This window comes from Chiloscyllium punctatum, chromosome 2, assembly GCF_047496795.1.
Source record: "Chiloscyllium punctatum isolate Juve2018m chromosome 2, sChiPun1.3, whole genome shotgun sequence".
NCBI lineage: Eukaryota > Metazoa > Chordata > Chondrichthyes > Orectolobiformes > Hemiscylliidae > Chiloscyllium > Chiloscyllium punctatum.
The window spans coordinates 7,205,215-7,231,118 of NC_092740.1; the positions used below are offsets into that span (position 1 = coordinate 7,205,215).

Genomic DNA, 25,904 nt, shown 5'->3' on the forward strand with positions numbered 1-25,904 from the left:
CCATTTCATCACTGAGAATCTGGAGTAACATTAAGGCCAGATCAATGAAAATGGCAGATTTCCTTCCTTCAAGGGTATTTGTGACCAGATGGGTTTTTCCAACTGTCGAGAGTGTGGTGCTGGAAAAGCACAGCAGGTCAGGCAGCATCCGAGGAGCAGGAGAATCAATGTTTTGGGCAGAGTTTCCAACAATAAACAATGGTTTCACGGTCATAAGATTGTTATTAGGAGAAAGTGAGGACTGCAGATGCTGGAGATCAGAGCTGAAAAATGTGTTGCTGGAAAAGCGCAGCAGGTCAGGCAGCATCCACAGAGCAGGAGAATCGTCGTTTCAGGCTAAGCCCTTCTTCAGGTGGGGAGGAGGGACTTGGGGGAGGGGTGTTGGGAATGCAATAGCTGGAAGGAGGTTAAGGTGAGGGTGATAGGCTGGAGAGGGGGTGGTGTTATTGCAGATTTGTTTTTACTGAATTCAAACTCCACTATCTGCCATTGGCAGGATTTGAACCCAGGTCCCTGAGACTTTAGCTGAGCTTCTTGATTAATAAGCTACCCCTAAGTCATCTGGTTGTTAGAGAGCAGCCAAGTCGGCTCCAGGGCATCTCTACAGGAGCTCCTTAGGGTAATGTTCTTGGCCCAAACTCCTTTAGCTGCTTCATTAATGACCTTCCCTCATAAGGCAGGGAGTGGGAATGTTGACTGTGATTACACACTGTTCAACACCATTCATGACTTCTTAGATACTGTTCAAATGCAGTGACCTCTGGACAATATCCAGGCTTGAGGTGACAAGTAGCAAGTAACGTTCATGTCACACAAATGCCAGGTAATGACTGTCTCCAATAAGAGACATTAATGAATTCCCCCACTATCAACATCCTTGGGGTTATCATTGACCAGAAGTTCAAACGGACTTGCCATATAAACATGGTGGCTACAAAAGCAGATCAAAAGCTCGGAATATTGCAATGAGTAGCTTACCAACTGACACCCCAAAGTCTGCCCACAAGGCACAAGTCAGGAGTGTGTTGGAATACTCCCCACTTGCGTGGATGGAGTCAACTGCAACAACACTCAAGCTTGACACCATCCAGGGCACAGCAGTGCGCTTGATTAGCACCACATCCACAAACATCCACTTCCTCCAACACAGTCAGCAGCAGTGTGTACTTTCTACAAGATGGACTGCAAATTTTCACCGAAGATCTTTAGGCAGCATTTCCAAACCCATGACCACTTCCATCGAGAAGGACAAAAGCAGCAGATGCCTGGTCACCATCTTCTGCAAGTTCCCCTCCAAACCATTCAACATCCTGAGTTGGATATATATTGCTATTCCTTCAGTGTCGTTGAGTCAAAATCCTTGAATTATCTTCCTAATGGCATTGTGGGTCTACCTAAAGCACTTGGACTGCATTGGTTCAAGAAGATAACTCGCCTCCACCCTTTTTCAAAGCAATTAGGAGTGGGCAATAAATGCTGGCCTGGTCAGCAGTCATCCTTTCTGAGAGTATGGGAAATGTAACAGTTGCCCTTTTCCTTGCTCCCTTCCACTCCCTTCCATTGCTTCAACCACTCTTGTAATGTTTATATCAGTTATGTATGGTGTTCACTCCTCAACGTTAGATTGCCTTTATAGGCAGAGAATGAATGCAGATTAGGTCACTGCTATCTGTAATGTTGTCAGTTGCAGCTCTGAGCTTTTGGATGTTTGTTGCTGTTGGGGTTTGGTCCTAATATGACCTTTCTGCCCTTGACCTTGTATGTGGTTCTATTAAGGCTCAATGGAATCTTGATGCTCAGAATTTCTTTTATCAATCAGACACTTCATTTTTCTGTTCACCAAGATTAATAAAATTTCAAACCATATTCACTGCTTCATTACTTAGTCGGCTGCAGTTTCTGGTCATGATTCTGTTATTGTAATTCTGGGCTCATCTTTTATTTGTTTTCTTCTTGTTCCATTCTCATCCCCCTTGCCTTTCCCAATCAATCCTTATGTCATCTAATAAAAACAAGTTACTGCGGATGCTGGAATCTGAAACCAAAAGAGAAAATGCTGGAAAATCTCAGCAGGTCTGGCAGCATCTGTAAGGAGAGCAAAGAGCTGATGTTTCGAGTCTAACTGACGCTTTGTCAAAGTTTTCCAGCATTTTCTCTTGTGGTCTTATGTCATTTAATCTCTCCTGCCTCCCTGCCCCTTTGTAACATACTTTCCCTTACGTTCTTTCAATCATTGGCTGCACCCATCTTTCCTCACTCCTCTACTTGAATCCTTACAGTTCTCACCTTTTCCAGTTGTTGCTTCCATGGAGAGAGAAACAGATTGACTTCCTGAGTATTTCTAGTATTTGCTTTTGTTACGTAGCGCTGCATTGCTCATGGTCACTGTTTTTCTAGGCTACCTCTTCCATGTAACTTTCAGTTAACTGTTTTCCTTCCTCTAGGCGACTACAGTGCCCAACTTCACATACACAGGGGCTCGGCTGTGTAACTACCTGTCCCAGAACCTAACTATCAACCCCAGAAATAACAACTTCCGGCAGCTGCTGCTACAAAGGTTAGTGCTGGGTCACGTGTGTCTCACAAGATCTCCGATTTTGTCCAATCTCTGATTTTTACTATCTCCGATTTTGTCCAATATTCTGTCCTCCTTCCTTTTCAAAATATTATATTTCTCATGAAACAGAGCAGGGTGGGAAGCGAAAGCTGTACACGACCATGGTTAGTCCAGATTTACATTTATGCAGCATCTTTCACGAGCTCATGATATTCCAAGTACTTTGCTGTTTAAGTACTTCTGAAGTGTAGTGTTTGTTGTAATATAGGAACTGTAGCCGATAACTTTGGCTCAGCAAATGTCCATAAACGGCCATGTTGCAATTACCAGTTAATCAATTTTTGGTGATGTTGGTTGAGGGATAATTGTTGGTTCTGGCACAGGAGACAACTCCCCGATTCTCTTTGTAATAGAGCCTAAAGTTCTTTTGTGTTGTCACCTGAAAGGCCAGACAGGGACTTTGTTTAACAACTCATTCATAGGCTGGTGTTTCCAGCTCCCTCAGTCCTGCACTGCAGTGTCAGTCTGTGATCTCAAATCTTCTGGTGTGAGGCTTGAATGCAACACCTTTTAGTTCAGAAGTTAGAATTTCACCCAATTGAGCTGTGGTGTTTGGCAAATTGGCTTGAGGAAACAAGCAGCTAAACGTCCAGTTCTGAATGTCATTGTTGTTTGCCTTTTTCTGTAGGTGTCAGACAGAATATGTAAAGAGAGATGAGGCAGTGAAAGGCGATGAAAAAACCAGGAAGAAGTTCCACTCGTTCGTGCTGTTCCTTGGTGAGCTGTATCTGAATTTGGAGGTGGGTGTTTCAGGGTCCAGTGTTTCGAACTGTCTATTTTTCTCACTGCTGTTTATTGTTTTGTTAATATTTTGGAAAGCTGACTGGAAAATAACTTGCAGACCAAAGATTATTGGTCGCATTCACTTCTAGACTAACTCGTTGCAGAAGAAAAGCCACTTAAGATTTTGGGCCGTGTCAGCAAATTCGGCTGCACTGTTTTGGTTTTGGTGAAATTGAGGGTTTTCTTTAACTTTGGAGGTCAGATGAACCACTGTGGCCTTACATGTCCCTCGCTGATTTTCAGATGCGCATCAACATGGCCTGGGAAGGCCCGATCCAGTCAAGTGCTGAGAAGGAGCGAAATTGGTGACAACTGGTCAGGGGATTCATGAGGAAAAAGATTGCTGTTTCTTCAGAGACGTTTCAAAACATTTCACAGCCAATTAAATACCTTTCAAGTATTAATCTATTATTTTTGTAGTAAAACTAAATTGGATGGAACCTTTGAAGAACTTGCACAAGCATGCTGGCTTATAAGGTCTCTTCTTGTGCTGTACTATCTGCAAGGTGTGTCTACAACAATGAAACTCTCCCTTGGTACTGCAATGAACTATTGGTTGGATTGTGTGTGTAAATCTGTAGAATGGGCCTTGAACCCACAAGCTTTTGACTGTGATGAAAGTGCTATCCATTGAATCAAACTGTTGAGATCCAATTGTTTAGTTTGTTTCTTAACTTCAAAGACCTGTGACACGGCACTTGTTTTGTCTGAATTGCGCTGAAAAATATTTGAACATAATTGACTGTGGAAAAACCAATTAATTTTTGACTTGAAGGGATTTGTTTCTGTTTTGCATTGACAGGTCAAGGGGGCAAATGGAGCACCAGCACGAGCTGAGATTCTGCAGACAGGACTCCGTGAATTGCTGAATTCGCTCTTTTCTCAACCCATAGATGATAACCTCATCTGTGCTGTAAAATTACTTAAGGTATGATTGCAGTTTCCTATTTTCCTTGTGCATTTTGTGTCTTCCTCCCTGCCCATCTCATTAACCTGACCTTTCCTCTTGGTTTGGAGAGCTGAGGATGCTCTATAACTGTTGGCAGAGTTGTGTACAAATGTGAATATCTATAATTTGATGTTGCAGCTGTACAGGACTTTGGTTAGGCCATATTTGGAGTACTGTGTGCAGTTCTGGTCGCCTCACTTTAGGAAAGATGTGGAAGCTTTGGAGAGGGTGCAGAGAAGGTTTACCAGGATGTTGCCTGGAATGGAGAATAGGTCGTACGAGGATAGGTTGAGAGTTCTCGGCCTTTTCTCGTTGGAACGGCGAAGGATGAGGGGTGACTTGATAGAGGTTTATAAGATGATCAGAGGAATAGATAGAGTAGACAGTCAGAAACTTTTTCCCCGGGTACAACAGAGTGTTACAAGGGGACATAAATTTAAGGTGAAGGGTGGAAGGTATAGGGGAGATGTCAGGGGTGGGTTCTTTACCCAGAGAGTGGTGGGGGCATGGAATGCGCTGCCCGTGGGAGTGGTAGAGTCAGAATCATTGGCGACCTTTAAGCGGCATTTGGATAGGTGCTTCATCTAGGATAGAAGTTCGGTACAACATCGTGGGCCGAAAGGCCTGTTCTGTGCTGTATTGTTCTATGTTCTATGTTCTATAAGTTAAAGAGCAGTATGGCTAAAGCACTTTATGCTCTGATGTCTCAGTCTTGCTCTCTGTCCCAAGGACATGCTAATTCTTGTTCCTTTCTTGGCAGTTGACAGGGTCAGTATTAGAAGATGCCTGGAAAGGACAAGGAAAGTCAGACATGGATGAAATAATTCAGCGAGTTGAGAATGTTGTTCTTGATTCTAATAGTAGCAGGTGAGTAAATGTGCGGCACTGAAGCAGCTATGTAATCTAGAGCTTAACTAAAAACAAAATCCTGTAAAATCTCAGCAGGTCTGGAAAGAAAAAGAGTTAACGCTTCAAGTTTGAGTTGACTCTTCAGAACTGAAAGAACTGGTTCTGAAGAGGAGTCATACTCAACTGTTAACTTTTTGTTTCCCCACTGAAGTTACAGAGCTGAGCTTCTCCACAACTTTGTTTTTATTTCAGATTTCCAACATCAGTCTTTTGCTTTTGAGTGAAATTTTAAGTATTGCTTGAGCAGACTGCTGGATTGTGAAATCTTCTATCAAAAAAGTTATTGACAAGTTATTGTAATTTGAAGATTTCTGGCTGTGAAGCTGCAAGCTGAGTCCAGTTTTTTAATGGATAGTTTAGCTCTCGCTCTCGCTCACTCGCTCTCTCTATCACTCCACTCACTATCGCTTCACGAAAGAACCCACTAGTGAGTTGGAACAATGTTACAATGGAAACTTGCCTGCATCCCCATGTCCCCAGCATTGGAAAAGTTGTGTTTAAAATATTTGGAATAATTGATCTGAGATTCATTTCCTGTTTTGCAAATGCCCATGTTTTTTCAATTGTATAAAATTTCATGTTCGAGTGGAAATGAAATCAAATACAGTCACTTGTTAAGGATCTGTAAGAGGTCTTCTGTCTCCAGGTACCAGTGAATCCCACTTATTGCTTTTTGATCTGGGATGTACTTAGGGATGTAAAACAGATGTTGCTGAAGCTCGTCGAGCTGCGGTCAAGTAACTGGGGTCGTGTTCACACAGCAGCAACGTATAATGAAGCTACACCTGAAAATGATCCCAACTATTACATGGTAAGATTATTTATCGATAAATAGATATTTACGTATATACAGATCCACGGTTGCATGCATTTATCTAGTGGTTTTATAACTTCAGGAAGTTGCAAAGGGCTTTATAGCCGAGTTTTGAGAAGATTTGTAGCCTGGGATTGAGGTTCTGGAGGTAAGATTGCTCGCTGAGCTGGAAGGTTTGTTTTCAGTCGTTTCATCACCGTACTAGTTAAAATCATCATGTTACCTAGTATGGTGATGAAACGTCTGAAAACGAACCTTCCAGCTCAGCGAGCCAATGTACATGCAGACTTTACAGCCAATAATTTAGTTCTAAAGATGAATCGTTGTAGTTTAAAAAGTTTGCCATTCATTTGGGCATCGTAAGCCCCACCAACAGCAATGCAATAATAACTCAATCATCTGTTAGTGATACGGACTTTGACTAAGTGATTAATATCAAACAAGATGGCAGGGAGGCGGTCTCTTTAGAATAGTGCCATGGGGCATTTTGGGTTTTGAGAGGGCAGATGAGGTCTTGGTTCAGCATCTCATCTGGTGAGTGACACCTCTGATATTGCAACAGATCCTCCCGTTGTTGCTAGAGTGGGAAATTAAGCCTTTCTGACTCCAATGTTACATGGTAAATCACAGTTGATATTAAAACATTTATCAATTGTTGCCTTCTGTTCTTCAGAATGAAAGCTGTAATGCCCACGGATACAGTCCATGGCACATGAGCCAGAGTCATTTATGGCACAGAAATGCATGTTGACTCTCCACGAACCAATTCACTCAGCCCTACAGTTTCACTCAGTTTCTCAATGTTCACTTCTCATAATTGCCCATCTAAATTGCTTTTGAAATCATTTGTTTGCTCATAGGCAGCAGGTTCCAGGTTTGATTAATTTCCCTACAGTGTGGAAACAGGCCCTTCGGCTCAAGTCCACACTGACCCTCTGAAGAGTAACCCACCCAGACCCATCTCCCCATGTTTACCCCTGACTAATGTACCTAACACTGTGGGCAGTTTAATATGGCCAGTTCACCTGACCTGCAAAACTTTTGGACTGTGGGAGGAAACTGGAGCACCCAGAGAAAAGCCACGCAGACACGAGGAGAACGTGCAAACTCCACACAGTCAGTCATCCGAGTCAGGAATCGAACCAGGTCCCTGGTGCTGTGAGGCAGCAGTGCTAACCACTGAGCCACCCGTGCCACTCCGGTACTCATTGTGGTTTTTGGTGCTCATTGTGTAACCATGTTCTTCCTTGTATTCCCCCTTATCTCTTGGCCAAAGTCTTAAATCTGTGTCCCCGAGACATTGTCCCATCAGTAATGGGATTTTACTGATGGGACAGATTTTACTTTTCTACTCTTAGGTTTGTCATATCTTGTCCAACCTTGAACAAATCACCCTCAAAACAATTCCAGTCTTTCCAACCCTACCTGATCATACACCCTCCTTTTCAGTTTCTTTATAATCTTTATCTATCTTGTCAGGAAGGACCCTTGTTTATTTCTTCTCTGACCCTTTGCCCTTATTGGAATGTGTATCTAGCATGTACCTGAAGCATCTCTTCCTTTAAAGATCACCAACTGTTTAGATTAGATTACTTAGTGTGGATACAGGCCCTTCGGCCCAACAAGTCTACACCGACCCGCCGAAGCGCAACCCACCCAGGCCCATTCTCCTACATTTATCCCTTCACCTAACACTATGGGCAATTTAGCATGGCCAGTTCACCTAACCTGCACATTTTTTGGTCTGTGGGAGGAAACCAGAGCACCTGGAGGAAACCCATGGGAGAATGTGCAAACTCCACACAGACAGTTGCCCGAGGCAGAAATTGAACCTGGGTCTCTGGCGCTGTGAGGCAGCAGTGCTAACCACTGTGCCACCATGCCAACCCGACAACAGGTCTGTCGCAGTTTTTGCTTTTACCCTCCGGTTCCATTTTAGAGACTTTGTTCGGCTGTGTTATTATACTTCTGTAAAGCAGGGTGGGATGTGAACCCAGGTATTTTGGCTCAGAAACAAGGACACCACTGCACCACCAAAGGCCCAGAATGGAAGAAATGGGTGGCTGTACATTAGCCTGGGCTTGCTTTATGGCGGGGAGAGTCCTACCACTGAAGCACCGACACAGCCGTTAATTTACTGGCTCGTGAGACTACATTGAGATTACTGAGCACAGTCTTGATCCCCTTATTTAAAAGAGATATTATTTCATTGGAGGCAGTTCAGAGAAGGAACAGTCCGATGATTCCTGGTATGGGAGGCATTGTCTTATGAGCAAAGGTGAGAGATGCTATTGTACTTGTAGCTCACCAAACGTATTAAAGACATTTTATTCATGTACGTTCATTGTAATCATCCCAAGTTTCTCATAGTTATTAATGTGTTACTATTTAATATGATCTTACTCCATTCTCTAGCACTTCACAGCAAACTCACTTTATGCAGATGAACAGATGAATTTGGAGCTGGAATAGTCAGATTCAGCCCCCTGTGCCTGTCTTGCCATTTGGTAATATCATGGCTGATTTGATTTGTGGCTAAAACTCCACTTTGCTGTCTCCCCTGACAGGTTCTTGTTAGACAAAGGGCTGTCTTTCTCTACCTTAAAAATATTCAATGACACTCCTTTACAGCTGTCTGAAGAAAAGTATTTCTCAGCCCAACAGTCCAATAAGACAAAAGATTTGTCCTCATCCCAAACAATTCAAACCTCATTTTTAAACTAGTGTCTCTCACATGGGGAAGCGCCTTATTTATCTTCTCTGCTTTTATATGCTGTTGTCCATTTCCCTGCCAAATGAAAACTCTCCCCTCCCACATTTGGAAAAGTACTTGTGACCCAGTTGGTCCCAAACCTGTGTTGAAGGCATTATGTTTGAGTTACTGATGAAATGGCAATTGGGTAAAGCTGCAGTGGGATTGGAATACTGAAGCCTGGCTAGTTGCCACTGCAGACAGGGAAAGTCTGTGCGCTTCATGCTGACTTTAGCAAAACAATTGCGTTAGAACAAAACACATTATAAACCATCAGTAGAGATAAATTGGCTCAATTAATGAAATAGCTTTTAACCTCCTGTAGTATTCCATCTGAGCTAACGTTTATGATTAGTGTAGTGAAAGAAAGAGCTTTAAAAGGTGGAAAAGTAGCCTGCTGGGATAGATACCTCTCCTCGTTTTAGTGGCTTCAGTTTGTAAGCTTTGTCATTTTGCAAATGCTGTTGGACGTCTTTGTTTCTCATTTGCATAGATGTTTGAAGCTATCTTTTACTTGTTTCATTTTTTTTGGGGGGGAGGGGGGTTTGGTCCCTAGCTTATTAAAGACGTCTTCCATGAGCTCAGAATTTCTGCTCATTAAATTAAAATTTTACAATAAAAATAGTGTGTTGGAGAAACTCAGCAGTTCAGTTCCAAAGAGAAGTCATATTTCATTCAGTGTTAACTCTGTTTCTCTCTTCACAGATCCTGTCATATCTGCTGAGTTTCCCCAGCACTTTGTCATTTAATTTCAGATCTTCAACATCTGTAGGTTTTTGTTTTTATTTCCAGAAACCTTGCAGCTGTTATTGGGTGTTAACTTGCAGGAACCCAACAATATTGTGTGAAGCACACAGTGCACTAGACTACCAGCAGGGCATGCACAAAGAATTTTGATGGCCATTTTGTACATCAAAATATTTTAGTCACAAATGAGTAATTAAGGACGGAAGATTTCCTACCCAGCAACTTCAAAATGAGAGTTGCACTAGCTTTGTAAACCCAGGGAGAGTTGTTCAATGGATTAAAAATATTACCTTTCCACTGTTGGAATGGATTGAGGTTTCTGCTGACTGATACCTGTTGGTTGTGTAAATTACGATAGTATTGGCAGTTCAACTTCTCACCCAGTTCATGGGGTGATTGCTATTGAATGTGTTTCTCCTGTTAGTTGCAGCCCTTTTGCAAAAATGTCAGCTCAGACAGTTCACCCACCTCATTTTGCCCTAATTAACTGCAGAAGTATGTGGCTTAAGTTTACTGATTGAAGATTGGATTGAATGCCTAAAGGTAATGTCATGTGTTAGTAATCTTACACAATCACTGTAAAAGCACTTCCTGCCAATCTGTAGCTTAACTCGAAGAACCAGAGGGAAAATATTCTGTGAGTGGTACCATTAAGTTAACCTGCTAAAATAAGTAATGTTGAATTGATATGAATCGTTTTACTACAGAAGTAATGTGTAACATGTAACTATGTTTTAATTTTCAGAATGAGCCAGTATTTTATTCAGCAGAGGGTATCCCTCTCACTCCAGCAGACCCAGGTTAGTCCTTTAGGGTCAAAATGAGTCTGTAAATTTACACTGACCCCTTCCTTTTTTTTTTGTAAATATATTTATTAGCAATTTTTTAACTTTCCAAACATATAAAATTATTGAAAAATACAATCAATAACAAATATCAGTATGATAAAAAGAAAATAACCCACAAATTACAATACGACTTACTGTCTACTAACCTACTCTAAAATACAAAACAAACCCTAATATTGTGCAAAGCAACACCAATAAATAAGTAAATAACTAATAGATCAAAAAAAGAAAGAAAAGCAAAAAAACAGAGTACAGATCAGCTATGTTCGGCACCAAGCTTCCAAACAAAGGAACAGTAACATTGTATATATACCGTATTAACTCAGGAGACCCCTTCCCTCCTCTTTAAGCGATGCTGTGGATTGGTACTTGAACAGATATTTTCCTCTCTCCTGGGTCAGACCAGACTGATAGCTATTGCTGAATTTTACTGGATTCTGAAGTTTTGATTTGCACAATGTAGTTGTGATGGGAATTTAAATCAAACAGATTGATGGATAAATTCAGATGGTTGCAGATTTATCTGGAAACAACCAAAGGGAGGTAATAGCATCAGTTAGAACCAACTAGAAAAATGTTCAACAAAGGATTGTGGCAATATATGCAATTGAAGTTATTTAAGTTTCTTCAAAGGAAGCTCTTTTTTTTTTGGAAATTCATGGAACCAAGAAACTTTTTCGGGAAAGGCAGGAAATTGGGGCTAATCTAGTTTATTAGGAGTCTAATCACTCCCTTGAACCTGTTCCGTCCTCAATCTGATAATTGCTGATCTTTATCTTTACCACAAACAACTCACTTTGACTCCATATCTTCAGATTCCTATCCAGTGCAAATCTATTCATGTTAATCTGGCAATATCTTTTTGTGGCAGGTGCTGGTCCAGCCAACATCACGTACATTAATATAAAACGAGTTTCATTGCTCTACCACCCTTTGTGAAGAAGTCCTTCCTAAGTTTTATGGCTTGGCTCTGATTATATTATTTTGCATTCTAGACTGTACCTGCTTAATACAAAGGTTCCTCTTGATTATCTCAAACACACTTTCTAAAGGCAGGTCCTTGATTATTTAGGTAAAAACAATGACTGCAGTGCTGGAAACCAGATTCTGGATTAGTGGTGCTGGAAGAACACAGCAGTTCAGGCAGCATCCGAAGATCAGTAAGATCGACGTTTTGGGCAAAAACCCTTCATCAGGAATAAAGGCAGAGAGCCTGAAGGGTGGAGAGATAAGCTAGAGGAGGGTGGGGGTGGGGAGAGAGTAGCATAGCGTACAGTAGTTGAGTGGGGGAGGGGATGAAGGTGATAGGTCAGGGAGGAGGGTGGAGTGGATAGGTGGAAAAGATGATTGGTAGGACAAGTCATGGGGACAGTGCTGAGCTGGAAGTTTGGAACTAGAGTGAGGTGGGGGAAGGCGAAATAAGGAAGCTGTTGAAGTCCACATTGATGCCCTGGGGTTGAAGTGTTCCGAGGTGGCAGATGAGGCGTTCTTCCTCCAGGCGTATGGTGGTGAGGGAGCGGTGGTGAAGGAGGCCGAGGACCTCCATGTCCTCGGCAGAGTGGGTGGGGGAGTTGAAATGTTGAGCCACAGGGCGGTGTGGTTGATTGGTGCGGGTGTCCTGGAGATGTTCCCTAAAGCGCTCTGCTAGGAGGCGTCCAGTTTCTCTAATGGAGAGGAGACCGCATCAGGAGCAACGGATACAATAAATGATATTAGTGGATGTGCAAGTAAAATTTTGGATGTGGAAGGCTCCTTTAGGGCCTTGGATGGAGTTGAGGGAGGAGGTATGGGTGCAGGTTTTGCAATTCCTGCGGTGGCAGGGGAAGGTGCCAGGATGGGAGGGTGGGTTGTAGTGGGGCGTGGACCTGACCAGGTAGTCACGGAGGGAACGGTCTTTGCGGAAAGGGGTGGGGAGGGAAATATATTCCTGGTGGTGGGGTCTTTTTGGAGGTGGCGGAAATGTTGTCGGATGATTTGGTTGATCCGAAGGTTGGTAGGGTGGAAGGTGAGCACCAGGGGCGTTCTGTCCTCCTTACAGTTGGAGGGGTGAGGTCTGAGGGCGGAGGTGTGGGATGTGGACAAGATGCGTTGGAGGGCATCTTTAACCACGTGGGAAGGGAAATTGCAGTCTCTAAAGGAGGAGGCCATCTGGTATGTTCTGTGGTGGAACTGGTCCTCCTGGGAGCAGATACAGCGGAGGTGGAGGAATTGGGAATACGGGATGGCATTTTTGCAAGAGGTAGGGTGGGAAGAGGTATAATCCAGGTAGCTGTGGGAGTCAGTGGGTTTGTAAAAAAAAAATGTCAGTGTCAAGTCGATCGTCATTTATGGAGGTGGAGAGGTCCGGGAAGGGGAGGGAGGTGTCAGAGATGGTCCAGGTAAATTTAAGGTCAGGGTGGAATGTGTTGGTGAAGTTGATGAATTGCTCAACCTCCTCGTGGGAGCACGAGGTGGCGCCAATGCAGTCATCAATGTAGTGGAGGAAGAGGTGGGGAGTGGTGCAGGTGTAATTACGGAAGATCAACTGCTCTACGCAGCCAACAAAGAGACAGGCATAGCTGGGGCCCATACGTGTGCCCATGGCTACCCCTTTGGTCTGGAGGAAGTGGGAGGATTCAAAGGAGAAATTGTTAAGGTTGAGGACCAGTTCGGCCAAAGGAATGAGTGTGTCGGTGGAAGGGTACTGTTGGGGACGTTGGGAGAGGGAAAAACGGAGGGATTGGAGGCCCTGGTCATGGCGGATGGAGGTGTAGAGGGATTGGATATCCATGGTGAAGATGAGGCGTAGGGGGCCGGGGAAACGAAAGTCTTGGAGGAGGTGGAGGGTGTGGGTGGTGTCTCAAATGTATATGGGGAGTTCCTGGACTAGGGGGGAATAGGACAGCGTCGAGGTAGGTAGGAATGAGTTCAGTGGGGCAGGAGCATGCTGAGACAATGGGTCGGCCAGGGTCGTCGGGCTTGTGGATCTTGGGAAGGAGGTAGAACCGGGCAGTGCGGGGTTCCCGACTCTGAGGTTGGAAGCTGCGGGTGGGAGATCTCCTGAGGTGATGAGGTTCTGTATGGTCTGGGAGATATCGGTTTGGTGATGGGGGGTGGGGTCATAGTTGAGGGGGCAGTAGGAAGAGGTGTCCTCGAGTTGGCGTTTGGCTTCAGCGGTGGAGAGGTCTGTGCGCCAGACTACCATTGCGTCCCCTTTATCTGCTGGTTTGATGGTGAGGTCGGGTTTGGAGCAGAGGGATTGGAGGGTTGCGTGTTGTGAGGGAGAGAGGTTGGAGTGGGGGAGAGGGGTGGACAGGTTGAGGCGGTTCATGTCCCGGCGGCAGTTGGAAATGAAGAGGTCGAGGGCAGGTAATAGGCCAGCGCGGGGTGTCCAGGTGGATGCAGTGTGTTGGAGGTGGGCGAAGGGGTCCTCGGAAGGTGGGCGGAAGTCCTGATTGTGAAAGTAAGTTCGGAGGCAGAGGCGTGTCAAACCACAGTGAAGTGATTCAGTAGAGACAGAGCAAGGAGGTAAGTTCAAATCCACCACAGCCAGAGTGAAAATGAAACCTTGTGCTATTGGTATGAACGGTGGGCGGCACGGTAGCACAGTGGTTAGCACTGCTGCCTCACAGCGCCGAGACCCGGGTTCAATTCCCGCCTCAGACGACTGACTGTGTGGAGTTTGCACATTCTCCCCGTGTCTGCGTGGGTTTCCTCCGGGTGCTCCGGTTTCCCCCCACAGTCCAAAGATGTGCAGGTCAGGTGAATTGGCCATGCTAAATTGCCCGTAGTGTTAGGTAAGGGGTAGATGTAGGGGTCTGGGTGGGTTGTGCTTCGGCGGGGTGGTGTGGACTTGTTGGGCCGAAGGGCCTGTTTCCACACTGTAAGTAATCTAATCTAATCTAAAGTACAGCCACAGATTCCAACTAAAGGTCAGCCTGAGTACCTCTACTCATTGAATTATCATGAACCTGATTCATATGCTAACCACCAAGCCAACTGAGATGTTACACCCCTTACCTCTCTCTATCTAGCCTTACCTGCATACAAAGTACTTGGTGGTTCGCAAAGTGTACTGACTTGATGGATGCAGTAGCTGACTGCTGTGTTTGGATGAGTCAATGGTGAAGTTCTAACCTTCACTCCACCTCTTTCAAACTGTTCTTTATCTTGCATTGATTCCTGCCCATTTCAGGAAATGTGCTCACAGCCAGCTGCAGTGTGGGAAGGATAATTGCTCTGGTTAAGAATATAGCTTGTTTTATGCTTGATCTTGTGCTGAAGACCAATCCATCTGTGGCAGTTTGGCATGATTGTTGAGCCAAAAAAGAGAGGCATGATTTATCAAGGGTTCTTGATCCTCATGTTCAGTGGTTGTTGGACAAGTGCATTTCAGTGCACATTAGCTCAGGGGCTCAGCTCACTTAGGTGGGGTATGAAAGAGCTGTCAATCCCTGAGTGGACACAATTGTGAGCCATTCTCCTCTAGAGGAAGGTAAGGACTGAGTGAGAGAAATGCTCTCAAATATGTCAAGTTCTTTTTACTGTACGTACTTATTCTTTGAATGTGGAAGTCGCTGACTTCAGCACTTATTATCTATCGGTAATTACCCTCAATGTGATGGTGAGCTGTTGTCTGCATGAATTGCTCGGTTACTTCAACTGACCGCATTGCTATGGTTTGGAATCACTTATGAACTAGAGTAAGGACGTTTTTATTTTATGAAAATATCAATGAACAAGATGGGTTTTTACACAAATCTGGGTTTTTTTTTAATGTTGCCAATATATTTAGTTATTGAATTTAAATTTCCTCAATTGTTGGATCATTGGGCTTGGCCACTGAATTACTAATCCTGTAGTAATCACCACTGTTCTGCTGTACTCCTTGCCCCACTGAAGTGTCTTCTCTCTAAATGTAAAAGCCATGTAGGGTTGTACCCGAGAGATGGAAGTAGACAGTGGCAGTCTGTAAAATTGTGTTGTTTTATGACACTCCTGATGTGAGCCAAAATTATTGCAGTTGTTCAGTGTAAACCTGTTGCTGTGAACGCATTGACAGACAAAAATAGAATTATCACTGCTTGCAAGTATTCAGAGCTGCTTCATTCCTTCTACTTTGGATTCTCATTTGACTTTCATTTCTCCACTTCGCCTGCATTATGTCTTTAAGAGAAAAGCTCCAAAGAACCTTAAAATATAACTTTCTTACAAAATTTGATGACTGAATTCAAAACAGTTAAACCACTCTTGAACTTGCTCTTTGAGGCTGCTTTCATGGTCTTGAAGAACTCAATAAACTCTTGAACTTAAGAGGAGGGAAACTGGCCAGTGCTTTGTGATTCTATCATTGAATTATGATTTGTGAACCGTTAACAGGTTCAAGTATTATATTTGATCAGTTAATTTAGTGATGAAAAACTTGGGTGCTTTGTAAGATATACAACTCTATAAAAGTTGCCACTGTTGTACTTATGTAATGGAGAAATTCTGGGACCTTTTAAAAAAACCAAGTTCCATCGAGTTCACATTCTTTTAGCCGAGTACAATGGTAATTGACTGACAGCAATCAGTATGTATCAATGAAAAAACAATCAATTTTGGATAATTTTTGAGTACGTTCATCTGCCTGCACGGTACACTTAAGTAAATTTTCTCTCTCATTACTCATACTGTATCTTAATGCTTATACTTTTGCACTTATCAAATATCCAGCCTGTTAAAATATTTTCATTGTATTTGTCCTTATTGAAAAACTGTTGAGCACAAAGAGTCCACACAGTTCTGAGTCACTCCTAGGAGTGTGTGCAACTTGCTCCTTTGCTCCCTTGAATCAGGTTTCCAATTATGTTTTCTGTCTGTATTTCAGATTACCTGGAAAAGTATCAGGAGATGATTGATCGAGAAGAGCTGTTTCAAGGTTACTCTGATGAAGATGGAGAAGCGTAAGTTTGATTTTTTTTTGATTGCTCAGTCACCTCACTATTCTCTTTGCTATTCTGAGCTTTCAGCTGAGATTGATAGATTTTTCTGAGTTAAAGATATAAATGAATATGGTCTAAAAGTGGGAATATTGAGTTGAGAATCTGGATCAAATGAGTGTAAACCTGTCTTGAGGGCTTTAATATGTGTGAAAATACTTGTCACATTGGTTCACCAATGCGGTAGCCCAGCACATCAGTGTAAAAGACGAAACTAAATATATCTACCCATCTTCATCAGAAGTGCAGAGTGAATTATTCCCCGAATCATGGATTCCAATCTTCAGCAAATTTAATTCACTCTAGCTGATATCAAATAGCTCAAGGTACTGGATGCTGCCAAAGCTCTGGGCCCTGGCAACATTCCAGCAACAGTACTGAAAGCTTGTGCTCCAGCCCTACGACAGCTACTACATTGGTATTGATCTGAGAGTGTGGAAAATTGGCTGTTTACAAAAGGCAACACAAATGCAGTCTGGCAAATTACAACCTCATCGGCCCATTCTCGATCATCAGTCAAATGATGGAATATTCTGTTGACACGGCTATCAAGCAGCATTTACCCAACAATAACTGCTCACTTGATACCCACGCAGACACAGGGACAATGAACGAACTCCACACAGACTGTCGCCCCACGTGACCTGTCTTCTAGTCTCGTTGCTTGTCTCCTTTGGACTCCTCTTCAGTGTTCCTTTGCTGTCCTGCATGATCGTTTCAAACTCTTGCAACAGGCTGTTAATCCTGTGCAGATTTTGATTTAACTAATATTTCAAAACAGTAGAATCTAATGTGCTTGGAACTGTCTGTGCATTCGAATGTAACAGTATATACCTAGTGCTGGCTCCTGCAGCACAAATTAAAACAATGATAAAGGAATGTATCACAGTAGTATCCTTGGCCCAAAGAGTTTCAGTTGCTTTAGCAGTGACTTTCCCCCTCTATCATAAGTTTGGATGGCAGATGAGTTTCAGTGCAAAGAATTTCTCTGGCAGAAAGCAGAGGGTGGGGATAGAAGCAGGATGGCAGCAGGTGACAAGTGGTGTTCTGCAAGACTCAGTGTTCGGATCACAATGTTTCAATTTATACACGAACAATACAGATGCAGGAACTGAGGGCATTCTGGCTACGTTTGCAGATGATACAAAGATAGGTAGAGGAACAGGTAGTATTGAGGAGACCTGGAGGCTGCAGAAGGATTTAGACAGGTTAGGAAAGTCTGAAGCGCAAAGAGACTTGGGCACTCTCGTCCAGGATTCTCTCAAGGCAAACTTGCAGGTTGAGTCAGTAGTCAGGAAGGCAAATGCAATTAAGGCATTTATTTTGAGAGGATTTGAATATTAAAGCAGGTATATACTTATGAGCTCTATAAGTCTCTGGTCATTCCACATTTGGACTGCTCTGCACAGTTTTGGGCCACATATCTGAAGAAGGATGTACTGACCCTGGAGCATGCTCAGAGGAGGTTGACGAGAATGGTCCCACAATTGAAAAGCTTAACATATGAGCAAGAGTTTAGGACTCTGGGTTTATACTCGATGGTGTTTTGAAGGATGGGGGGATCTGCTTGAAACATACAGAATACTGAGTGGCTGGATAGAGTGGATGTTCCATTGGTAGGAGAGACTAGGACCCGAGGGCACAGTCTTAGAGGAAAGAGAAGACCTTTAACAATGGAGATGAGAAACGTCTTTAGCCAGAGAGTAGTGAATCTATAAAATTCATTGCCACAGAAGGCTGTGGAGGTCAGGCCATTGAATATGTTTAAGACAGGTTCTTGGTTATCAAGGGTTATGGGGAGAATGAGGTTGAGAAATTTATCAGCCATGATTGAATGGCAGAGCAGACTTGATTGGCTGAATGGCTTAATTTCTGCTCCTGTGTCTGATCTTATAGCTAGATGTAAAATAATGGTAGAAGAAACATTTGAGAGTCAGACAGTAGAGGTGAAGAAGGACCTTAGGCAACATGTACATGAATGTCTTAGTGGCCAGGAAAGTGGAAACATTTGTTTCGAATTCTTGGTTTATAAATAGAGGCATAGCATATGTCAAACAAGGAAGTGGTGCTACACCTCTACTAATCATTGGTCCGACCACATTTGGAGCATTGCGTTCAGTTCTGGGCACCTTATTGAAGGAACGATGTTACAGCCCTGGAAATAGTGCTAAACCCTCATTCTAGTAAATTAAATTTACCAGAATGAGGTGTTTTAGGTACAAAGAAAGATTAGAGAAATTGAGCTGCTTATTCTTGGAGTAGAGAAGATTAAGAGTTGACCTTATTGAGGTGTTCAAAATTATGAACACTTTTGACAGGGTAAAGTAGATATTCTATTTCCACTAGTTGATATGTTAATAACTAGGGGTTGCTATTTCAAGTTTGTCAGCAAGAGAGCTCGGAGTGTGATGAGAATCTTTTTACTCAAGTTGTTAGGAGTTGGAATGTATTGCATGGAAAATATTGGAAGCAGATTCTGTTGGAGGTTTCAACAGAAAGCTGGTATTTATTTCAAAGTGATCAATTTAGAGGACCCAAGAGATGGGACTGGAGAATGGGACTAGCTGGGTAGGTCTTTTGGGAGCTGTTATGGACACAATGGTTCGAATGGCCTTCGGTTGGACTGTAAAGTTCTATTATTTTGGTTTTGCTGATTGAGTAATGGTTGTTGCCAAGTGCAACAACCTCAGATACTGAAGCAGTCCATGTCAGTATGCAGCAACACCTCAATGTACCCAGTCTTGAACTGGTAAGCTAGAGATTTACCTGGATGTTGTCTGGGCTAGGGAGTTTATGAAGAGAGATTGGACAGACTGGTTGTTTTCCTTGGAGCAGATCAGACAAAGGGGATCAAAATTCAGATGTATGAAATTGAGATGGGAATAGATCGAGTGGACAGGAAGAAAACTTCTCCTTGACAGATGGATCAATGACTAGGGAGTATAGATTTAAGATGAGGGGGCAACAGATGGGAAAAATATTTTTCACCCAGAGGATAGTGGGAATCTGGAACACTATCCATAAGGGTGGAAGAGGCAGACACCCTAATCACATTTAATTAATATTAGGGTGTACACTTGTTATGCCAAGGCATACAAGACTGAGCCGAGTGCTGGAAAACGTGATTTGAATAGTTAAAGGTGGTTGTTTTTGACCAGAGAAGACTCTGAGCTGAAAGTCCTTTCAGTGCGCTGTGGGCCTTTATGACTCAGTGATAAGTGACATTCTGATCTTACAAATCATCTCAATAAAAGAAATTCCCCTTGACATTGTGGTGTTACCATTACTGAATTCCCCCACTGCTCACATTTTTGATGTTACCTTTGACTAGAAATTGAACTGACCTGCCAAATAAGACTGCAAGTATAGGTCAGGATTGGGATGGACTACTGCCTACTTGAATGAATGAGTGCAGTGCCAGCAACACACTGGAAGCTCAGCACCATCCAGGACAAAATAGCTCATCTCCTTGATACTCCATCCATCACCTTCAACATTGACGTGCTCTACTAGTAACACAAGTACCATCTATGAGCTGTACTGCAACAATTAACCCAGATACCATCCAAATCCACAACCACAATGTTTAAAAGGGCAAAGGCAGCAGATGCATGGGGACACCACCTCTCAAGTTCCTCTCCAAGCCACTCACCATCCTGACTTGGAAGTATATTCCTTTTGTGTTGCTGGGTGAGAATTCTGGAATTCCCTTCCTAAGGGCATTGTGGGTCTACCTACAGTACATGGACTGCAATGGTTTGAGAAGGCAGCTCCCCACCAACTTCTGAAGCCAAATTCGGGATGGGCAACAAATGCTAAATCAATCAAGATGCCTACATTCCTGAGGGAGTTCAATTCAGAATTTGGAGTAAACTATGATTACCTGACTTTCAAATTCTTTCATTTCGAGGGAGTTCAAGTTGCAAGGTTGGCAGGTTGTTCTTGACTTGCTGATATGAATAGATCAGGTGATGTATCTAATTTAATTTTATAATATTTCACTGTTGTGGATGGAGGAATCAGAATTCCTACAGTGTAGATAGAGGCCATTTGGTACCAATCCTCTGAAGAGCATCCCGCTCAGTCCTCACCCCCCCTAATCTATCTCACTTACCCTGCATTTTCCATGATCCTCCAAGCCTGTGCATCCATGGACACTATGGGATAATTTAGAATCGCCAATTTACCAAACCTGCATGTCTTGGGCTCAGCTTGATATGAAAGAGAGATACCAAGTATTTTATTTTACAAATGATGATCAGTAGCTGAGGGAAAATGGGCAAAAGCTAAGGGAACTGGTATCTGGAAGAAAGGGTAGGTTATGTAATAGGATGTGAGGATCAGTTTACCAGAAAACCAAAATGAAATGGATCAAAATGCCATTTCATCCAAACTTCTGTTATGTCTATTAACTTGTGCCAACGTCGTGGATCATCCTATGAATTCCCAACTGAATTTTGGAGACAGGTTTATGAGTAGCATGGAGGGTCAGGTTTCAAGCCTTTGGGGAATTTGGGAAATAATAATATACTTGAAGAAACAAATTAGCGTTTGCTGAATAGCTGTGGAAAATGGTATTGAAGTAGACAGCTCGAACACTGACAGGGTAGATGTAAGCTATTTATGCTGAATGCTAAGGATAGAGCATGCAACAAACACTTAAGTTTTTATTACAACCATAGGTTCATCCTGTACAGAAACTTTTCTATTCCTAGAATCATAGAATCCCTATAGTGTGGAAGCAAGCCTGGAGCAGGGTGGAGAAAATGAACAAGGCAAGAAATTATCATAAGCCCAGAAGGTGGTCATTTTGCCTATGATGTCTATGTGAGCATTTTCTGAGAGCAATCCCATTACTGGCATTGTGATAATGCCACTGGAGATTGGAGTTCAAATTCTGTCATGGCACACGATGAAATTTGAATCCAGTATAAACCTGGAATTTAAAATTACCCTATGAAAATAATGTCATCACTGTCAAAAGTCATAAAAAGCCACCTGACTTATTCATACCTTTCAAGAAGGAAATTTGCCTCCTAACTTGGCCTTGTTACATATAACTACTGTGGTTAAGTCTTAATTGCCCTCTGGGCAATTAGCTGCAGGCAACCCCCACATCATGCGAATGAAAAAAAGTTTCACTTTGCTCGCCTCTCCCCAAAGCCCAAAATTTCTGCTTCAAGTATCCATTTAATCCTCTTTTGAAACTTACTGTTGAAACTGCTTCTCGCACTCTGAGGCAGTAAATGTCAGATCACCACTTGTGTTTTTTTAAAAACTAATCTTGCTTATTGATCTTTGTCTACTAACTTCAATTTGTGTTCTTTGGTCAAGGACCCCCCAGCTAATGCAAACAGTTTCTCCTTTTATACTCTTGTGAAACCCTTCATGCTGTTTTGAAACCGAAACAACAGCCAATACTGGTAATCAGAAAGCAAAACAAAAATTGCTGGAAAAGCTCAGCAGTATCTGTGGAGAGGAATCCGAGTTAATTTTTTGGGTCCAGGAACCTTTCCTCAGAAAGGATGGTAACTTGGAAAAAGTGAGCTTTTATGCACAAGACAGGGTGGAGGGGCTCAGGAGTAAACTGTTGCTGGATGTAGAACCCAAAGAGAGAGAATAGATAGACAAAGGAGTGAATAAACATCAACCGAGGAGAATGAATAGCTCTAATAGTGACAATTAGTGGCTAACAATGGGTTGTTTCTAACAGCAGACCATGTGATAAAAAAATCTAGTGTATGTGGGTTGGGCTAAGGACATGGGAGAAGGTGCATCTTCCTAAAAATGATATTGAGATCAGAAGCTGTAGAGTTCCCAAGTGGAAAATGAGGTTCTGTGCTTCCAGCTTGTGTTGAGCTTCACTGGAGCACTGCAGCAAGCCAGAGACAGGTGTTGGCCAAGGAACAGAATAGTGTGTTTGAAGTAGCAGGCAACTGAAACCTCAGGGTGTTTTTCGCAGACAGGACATTGGTGTTCTGTGAAACGGTCACCCAGTGTACGCTTTGGTTCCACAGATTTTGCCAGACCTGCTGAGCTTTCCGACAGTTTAACACCTCTGCTATTAAAGAAAGCAATCCTATTTTATGTGGACCATCCACGCAACTGAAGTTCTTCATTTTTGCTATCATTCTTAATAAAGTGCAGTGCTCAGAATTAGAAAGCACTCAGCAAATGCCCAACCGGAGAGCCAGAGTAGTGTTTCAGCAGAACCAAATTGTTTTTTAAAAAGTGAGGACTAACACTCATTAAGAAGTTGTTACCTTATTTAATAACACAAATGTTTGAGGCAAAAACATAGAATGAGAGAATCACAGGGTGTCATTCGAACAGAGGAAAGCATTAAATGGTGTGTGGATTGATAGTGTGGTATCTGCATTGATGGATGAAAGATGAATCCCGATTCCTGGAAACTACCCTGGATGGTGGATCTGGGAAAAGTGGGGCATCCATTCAAAGCAATCTTTTATCTAAAAATGGAAAAATAGAGACAGTGAACAAGTAAACGAAAGAGTAAAAAGACATTGAAAGAGAGCATGTGTTTCAGAGCTGTGGGCTACTCATCCAAATATGTAATCTGGCTTTGAATCAACAACAGCAATAGGCCACATTTGACTCATTTAACACCACAAAATGTCCTGTGCTGCCTCAAAATTATTAAATGAGATACAGCACCATGCCAGAGGAGGGGATGTTGGGGGCATGTGACCAAAGCTTCATGAAAGAGTTTTAAGACAGAGAGGTCAAGAGATTTTGGACGGATAATCCAGAGGTTCAGGACAAAGTAACTGATGGCACAGTTACCAATGCTGAAACAAATAAAATTCGCAATTCTCATTAGGCCAGAATTAGAGGAACATGATTTTCTTGGAAGCATTGTGTGGCTGAAAGAGGTTACAGGAGTGAGGGGATAAGGAACAAGCCCAGCTGACACATGGCCATTTTGCTGACTGCAGACATCCTTTGTGAAATGAGATTAATTGGTTACAGCAAATTGCATATTATTCTCTGCAACCAGCAATCTGAGTCAAGCCAGAGTTATTTGTTCATGAAGTCTAGGTGATCCTGGTAAAACCATCATTTAATACCAATCTTTTAATTGTCCTCAAATGTGATGATGAGTCACCTTACAGTCCATCTGGTATAGATACATCTACAGTGCTGTATGGGTGTTTGTAGGATTGCTTCCAGTGACAGTAAAGTGCTGGTGATGAAATGGTTTGTGACTTGGATGAGACCTGTATGTTATGGTGCATTTTGTGTATCAATGTAATATCCTGTGATTCTTCCTTTAGATATCTGGATGACTCTGAAAATGAGATGGATCCAGAAATGGAAGAAGCATTTGAAAAGTTCTGTGCTGAAACAGAAAACAAGAGGAAATAGTGCAAAGAGACGAGCAAACGATTCATTAGAAATGAAAAAAAGACAAAAAAAATTTGCGTTTTGAGTGTTTATTTGAAAAAAAAGAACAAAAAAAACTTTTGAATTTCAAAAGATGTGCAGGTAATTTAAAGACAAACTGAAGAAGCATTTTCATTTTTCTTGTGCCATTGAAAGCATTGCAGGAAAAATTCTGTTGGAGTCCGCCTAAAACTGTTGGTGAATGCATCACAAAAATGCCCAAGCAGAATCTACCGATTGATACATGCTGTACTTTTAATGAGACTCTTTTGTAATATAGTTTGTTATAGTTTTATTTTTATGTAAAAGTTGCAAGTTTAAAACTAAAATAAAACGATTCTTTGTAATGGGCTGCATTGCTTCGTGAAGCACACTAAAGATTTTTACTTGCCTAACCAGTATGTAATTTAAGAAGGAAAGGGGCTTCTTAACCGGCAGCGGGAGAGGTTCGTATCCCACACAAGCTGATTAGGATGGAGAGATGTATGTCCATACACAAACCGGTAGTTTGAGGCAAAGAGGAGAACTGAGAATTACAGCACGAGTGCGATGACATGGTAGGGAGGGAGGTGTATGTGTACGCGCATATGGTAATTGATAATGGATGTGTATTCAGATTGGCAATTTGCCAACATTGTGCACTTTAATGACCCATGCAAATTTTTAAACAAAATTGGGAACTTATAGGCAAATGATAAAGAAGCTTGATGTACTTTGATAAGATATTTGTATAATTTAATGTTTTAGGCTCTCTTTTTTTTCCGAAAATATGTCCATTCCAAAACGTACACATTAGTTACCACAGTCTTACACTGCCATCCATCTGATGTCTCCATGATTGTTGCTCTCTATTACAAGGTGAGAGCTGTTGATCATTTGAAAAAGGCAGGTATACAAAAACCATCAACCCTTATCCTAACAGTTCACCTCACTTTACTCAACTGCGATTGTAGTGCTGTCAATTTTCATCAGTGTGTTTTGAGAAAAGGGTTGTTAGGGAGTAATGTATAAGTATTAGAGTGACAGATGCTTCAGATGCAGGGATGGTTCCTTGCCATTTGGGACTTGTAATTAAGCTCAAATCCAGTTTGGCCTCACAGGAATTTTAAGCGTCACTTGTGTCTCTTTCTCTGTTTCTCAGGAATTTATTCATACAGTATCTGGCTTGTCTGTGCACTTCCTGTTTTTTATTTGGAACAATGTTAATTGTAAATAAAGAATATTTTAATTTCTTTCCAATTGGCTCCTTCAGAGCAACAAACAGCAAAAGTCCTTTCACCCAGCAGTTAAAGGCCAGTGATACTGAATTGCTGTACTGACTTGCACACCTCATTGAAACTATCCACAATTGCGGTCTGAATGTATCCCCACCCCCTCAGTGAGGAGTATATCTACCTTCTGGACAGCACCATCCACCAGTAACTGTGCCTGGGAGATCACTCGTATCACTACACCTGGAGGCTAGTCCAAAGCATAGTCCCTATTTGTAGTCTCAGTTATTGTTGCCTTTAGAAAATAGTGCCCAAACCATATCTACTCTCATTAGGCGCTACAAAAAGCCTCTAAGCAGCAGTCCCAGTATCTGAGCAGTGCCTTTGTTTTTCAGTCTTATTTACTTGAATTGTAGATGTTTACACTGTTCCTAAATTGTATATAACAATGCATGAGAGAACCTTGTGGGCTTTTTCCCTTCCCCTGTTGCTGGTAAATAAATTTTGATGTGTTTGTAATCCTCGGTTTGTATTTTCAATTCTGTGGTGAGCTATTTAAAATGTATGTATGCAATGGGTGAATTGAGGCTGTGACTTGGTTGACACCTGTCTCTGAACTGGGAGTTTTTGGACTTGGACTTTTTTGGTTACAAAGTGTGTTCATGCAGCCTAAAGCAGGCTGTACATTATCCTGCTAACATTCCAAGCCAGTCTACAAAGAAGAGGAATGTTGAGGTCCAAAAATCTCACAAATAATGGTTCAAGTGGCTGCAAGGAGGTGTGGTTCAATGGATTTGAAATGTTGTATTTGAACATCTGTGATGTATATGACTGCATTTAACTGTGCTTCAAGGGGCTCTGCTTGGGAAGAATAGGAATAATCAAGTCTGGAGAATACAGAAGCAAGGAT

General features: G+C 42.3%; 1 protein-coding gene across 1 annotated transcript in view; it reads left to right on the forward strand.

Moving 5' to 3' along the window:
- Nucleotides 1-25,513, forward strand: part of paip1 (poly(A) binding protein interacting protein 1) — a 68,219-nt gene extending 42,706 nt beyond the window's left edge. Inside the window, exons 4-11 of the mRNA XM_072593187.1 lie at nt 2,445-2,557; nt 3,246-3,357; nt 4,203-4,328; nt 5,110-5,216; nt 5,952-6,069; nt 10,317-10,371; nt 16,268-16,343; nt 23,675-25,513. Of these exons, the coding sequence (XP_072449288.1) occupies nt 2,445-2,557; nt 3,246-3,357; nt 4,203-4,328; nt 5,110-5,216; nt 5,952-6,069; nt 10,317-10,371; nt 16,268-16,343; nt 23,675-23,765 (798 nt within the window). The 3' untranslated portion in view covers nt 23,766-25,513. The remainder of the gene's footprint in view (nt 1-2,444; nt 2,558-3,245; nt 3,358-4,202; nt 4,329-5,109; nt 5,217-5,951; nt 6,070-10,316; nt 10,372-16,267; nt 16,344-23,674) is intronic.
- The last annotated feature ends 391 nt before the right edge of the window (nt 25,514-25,904 follow it).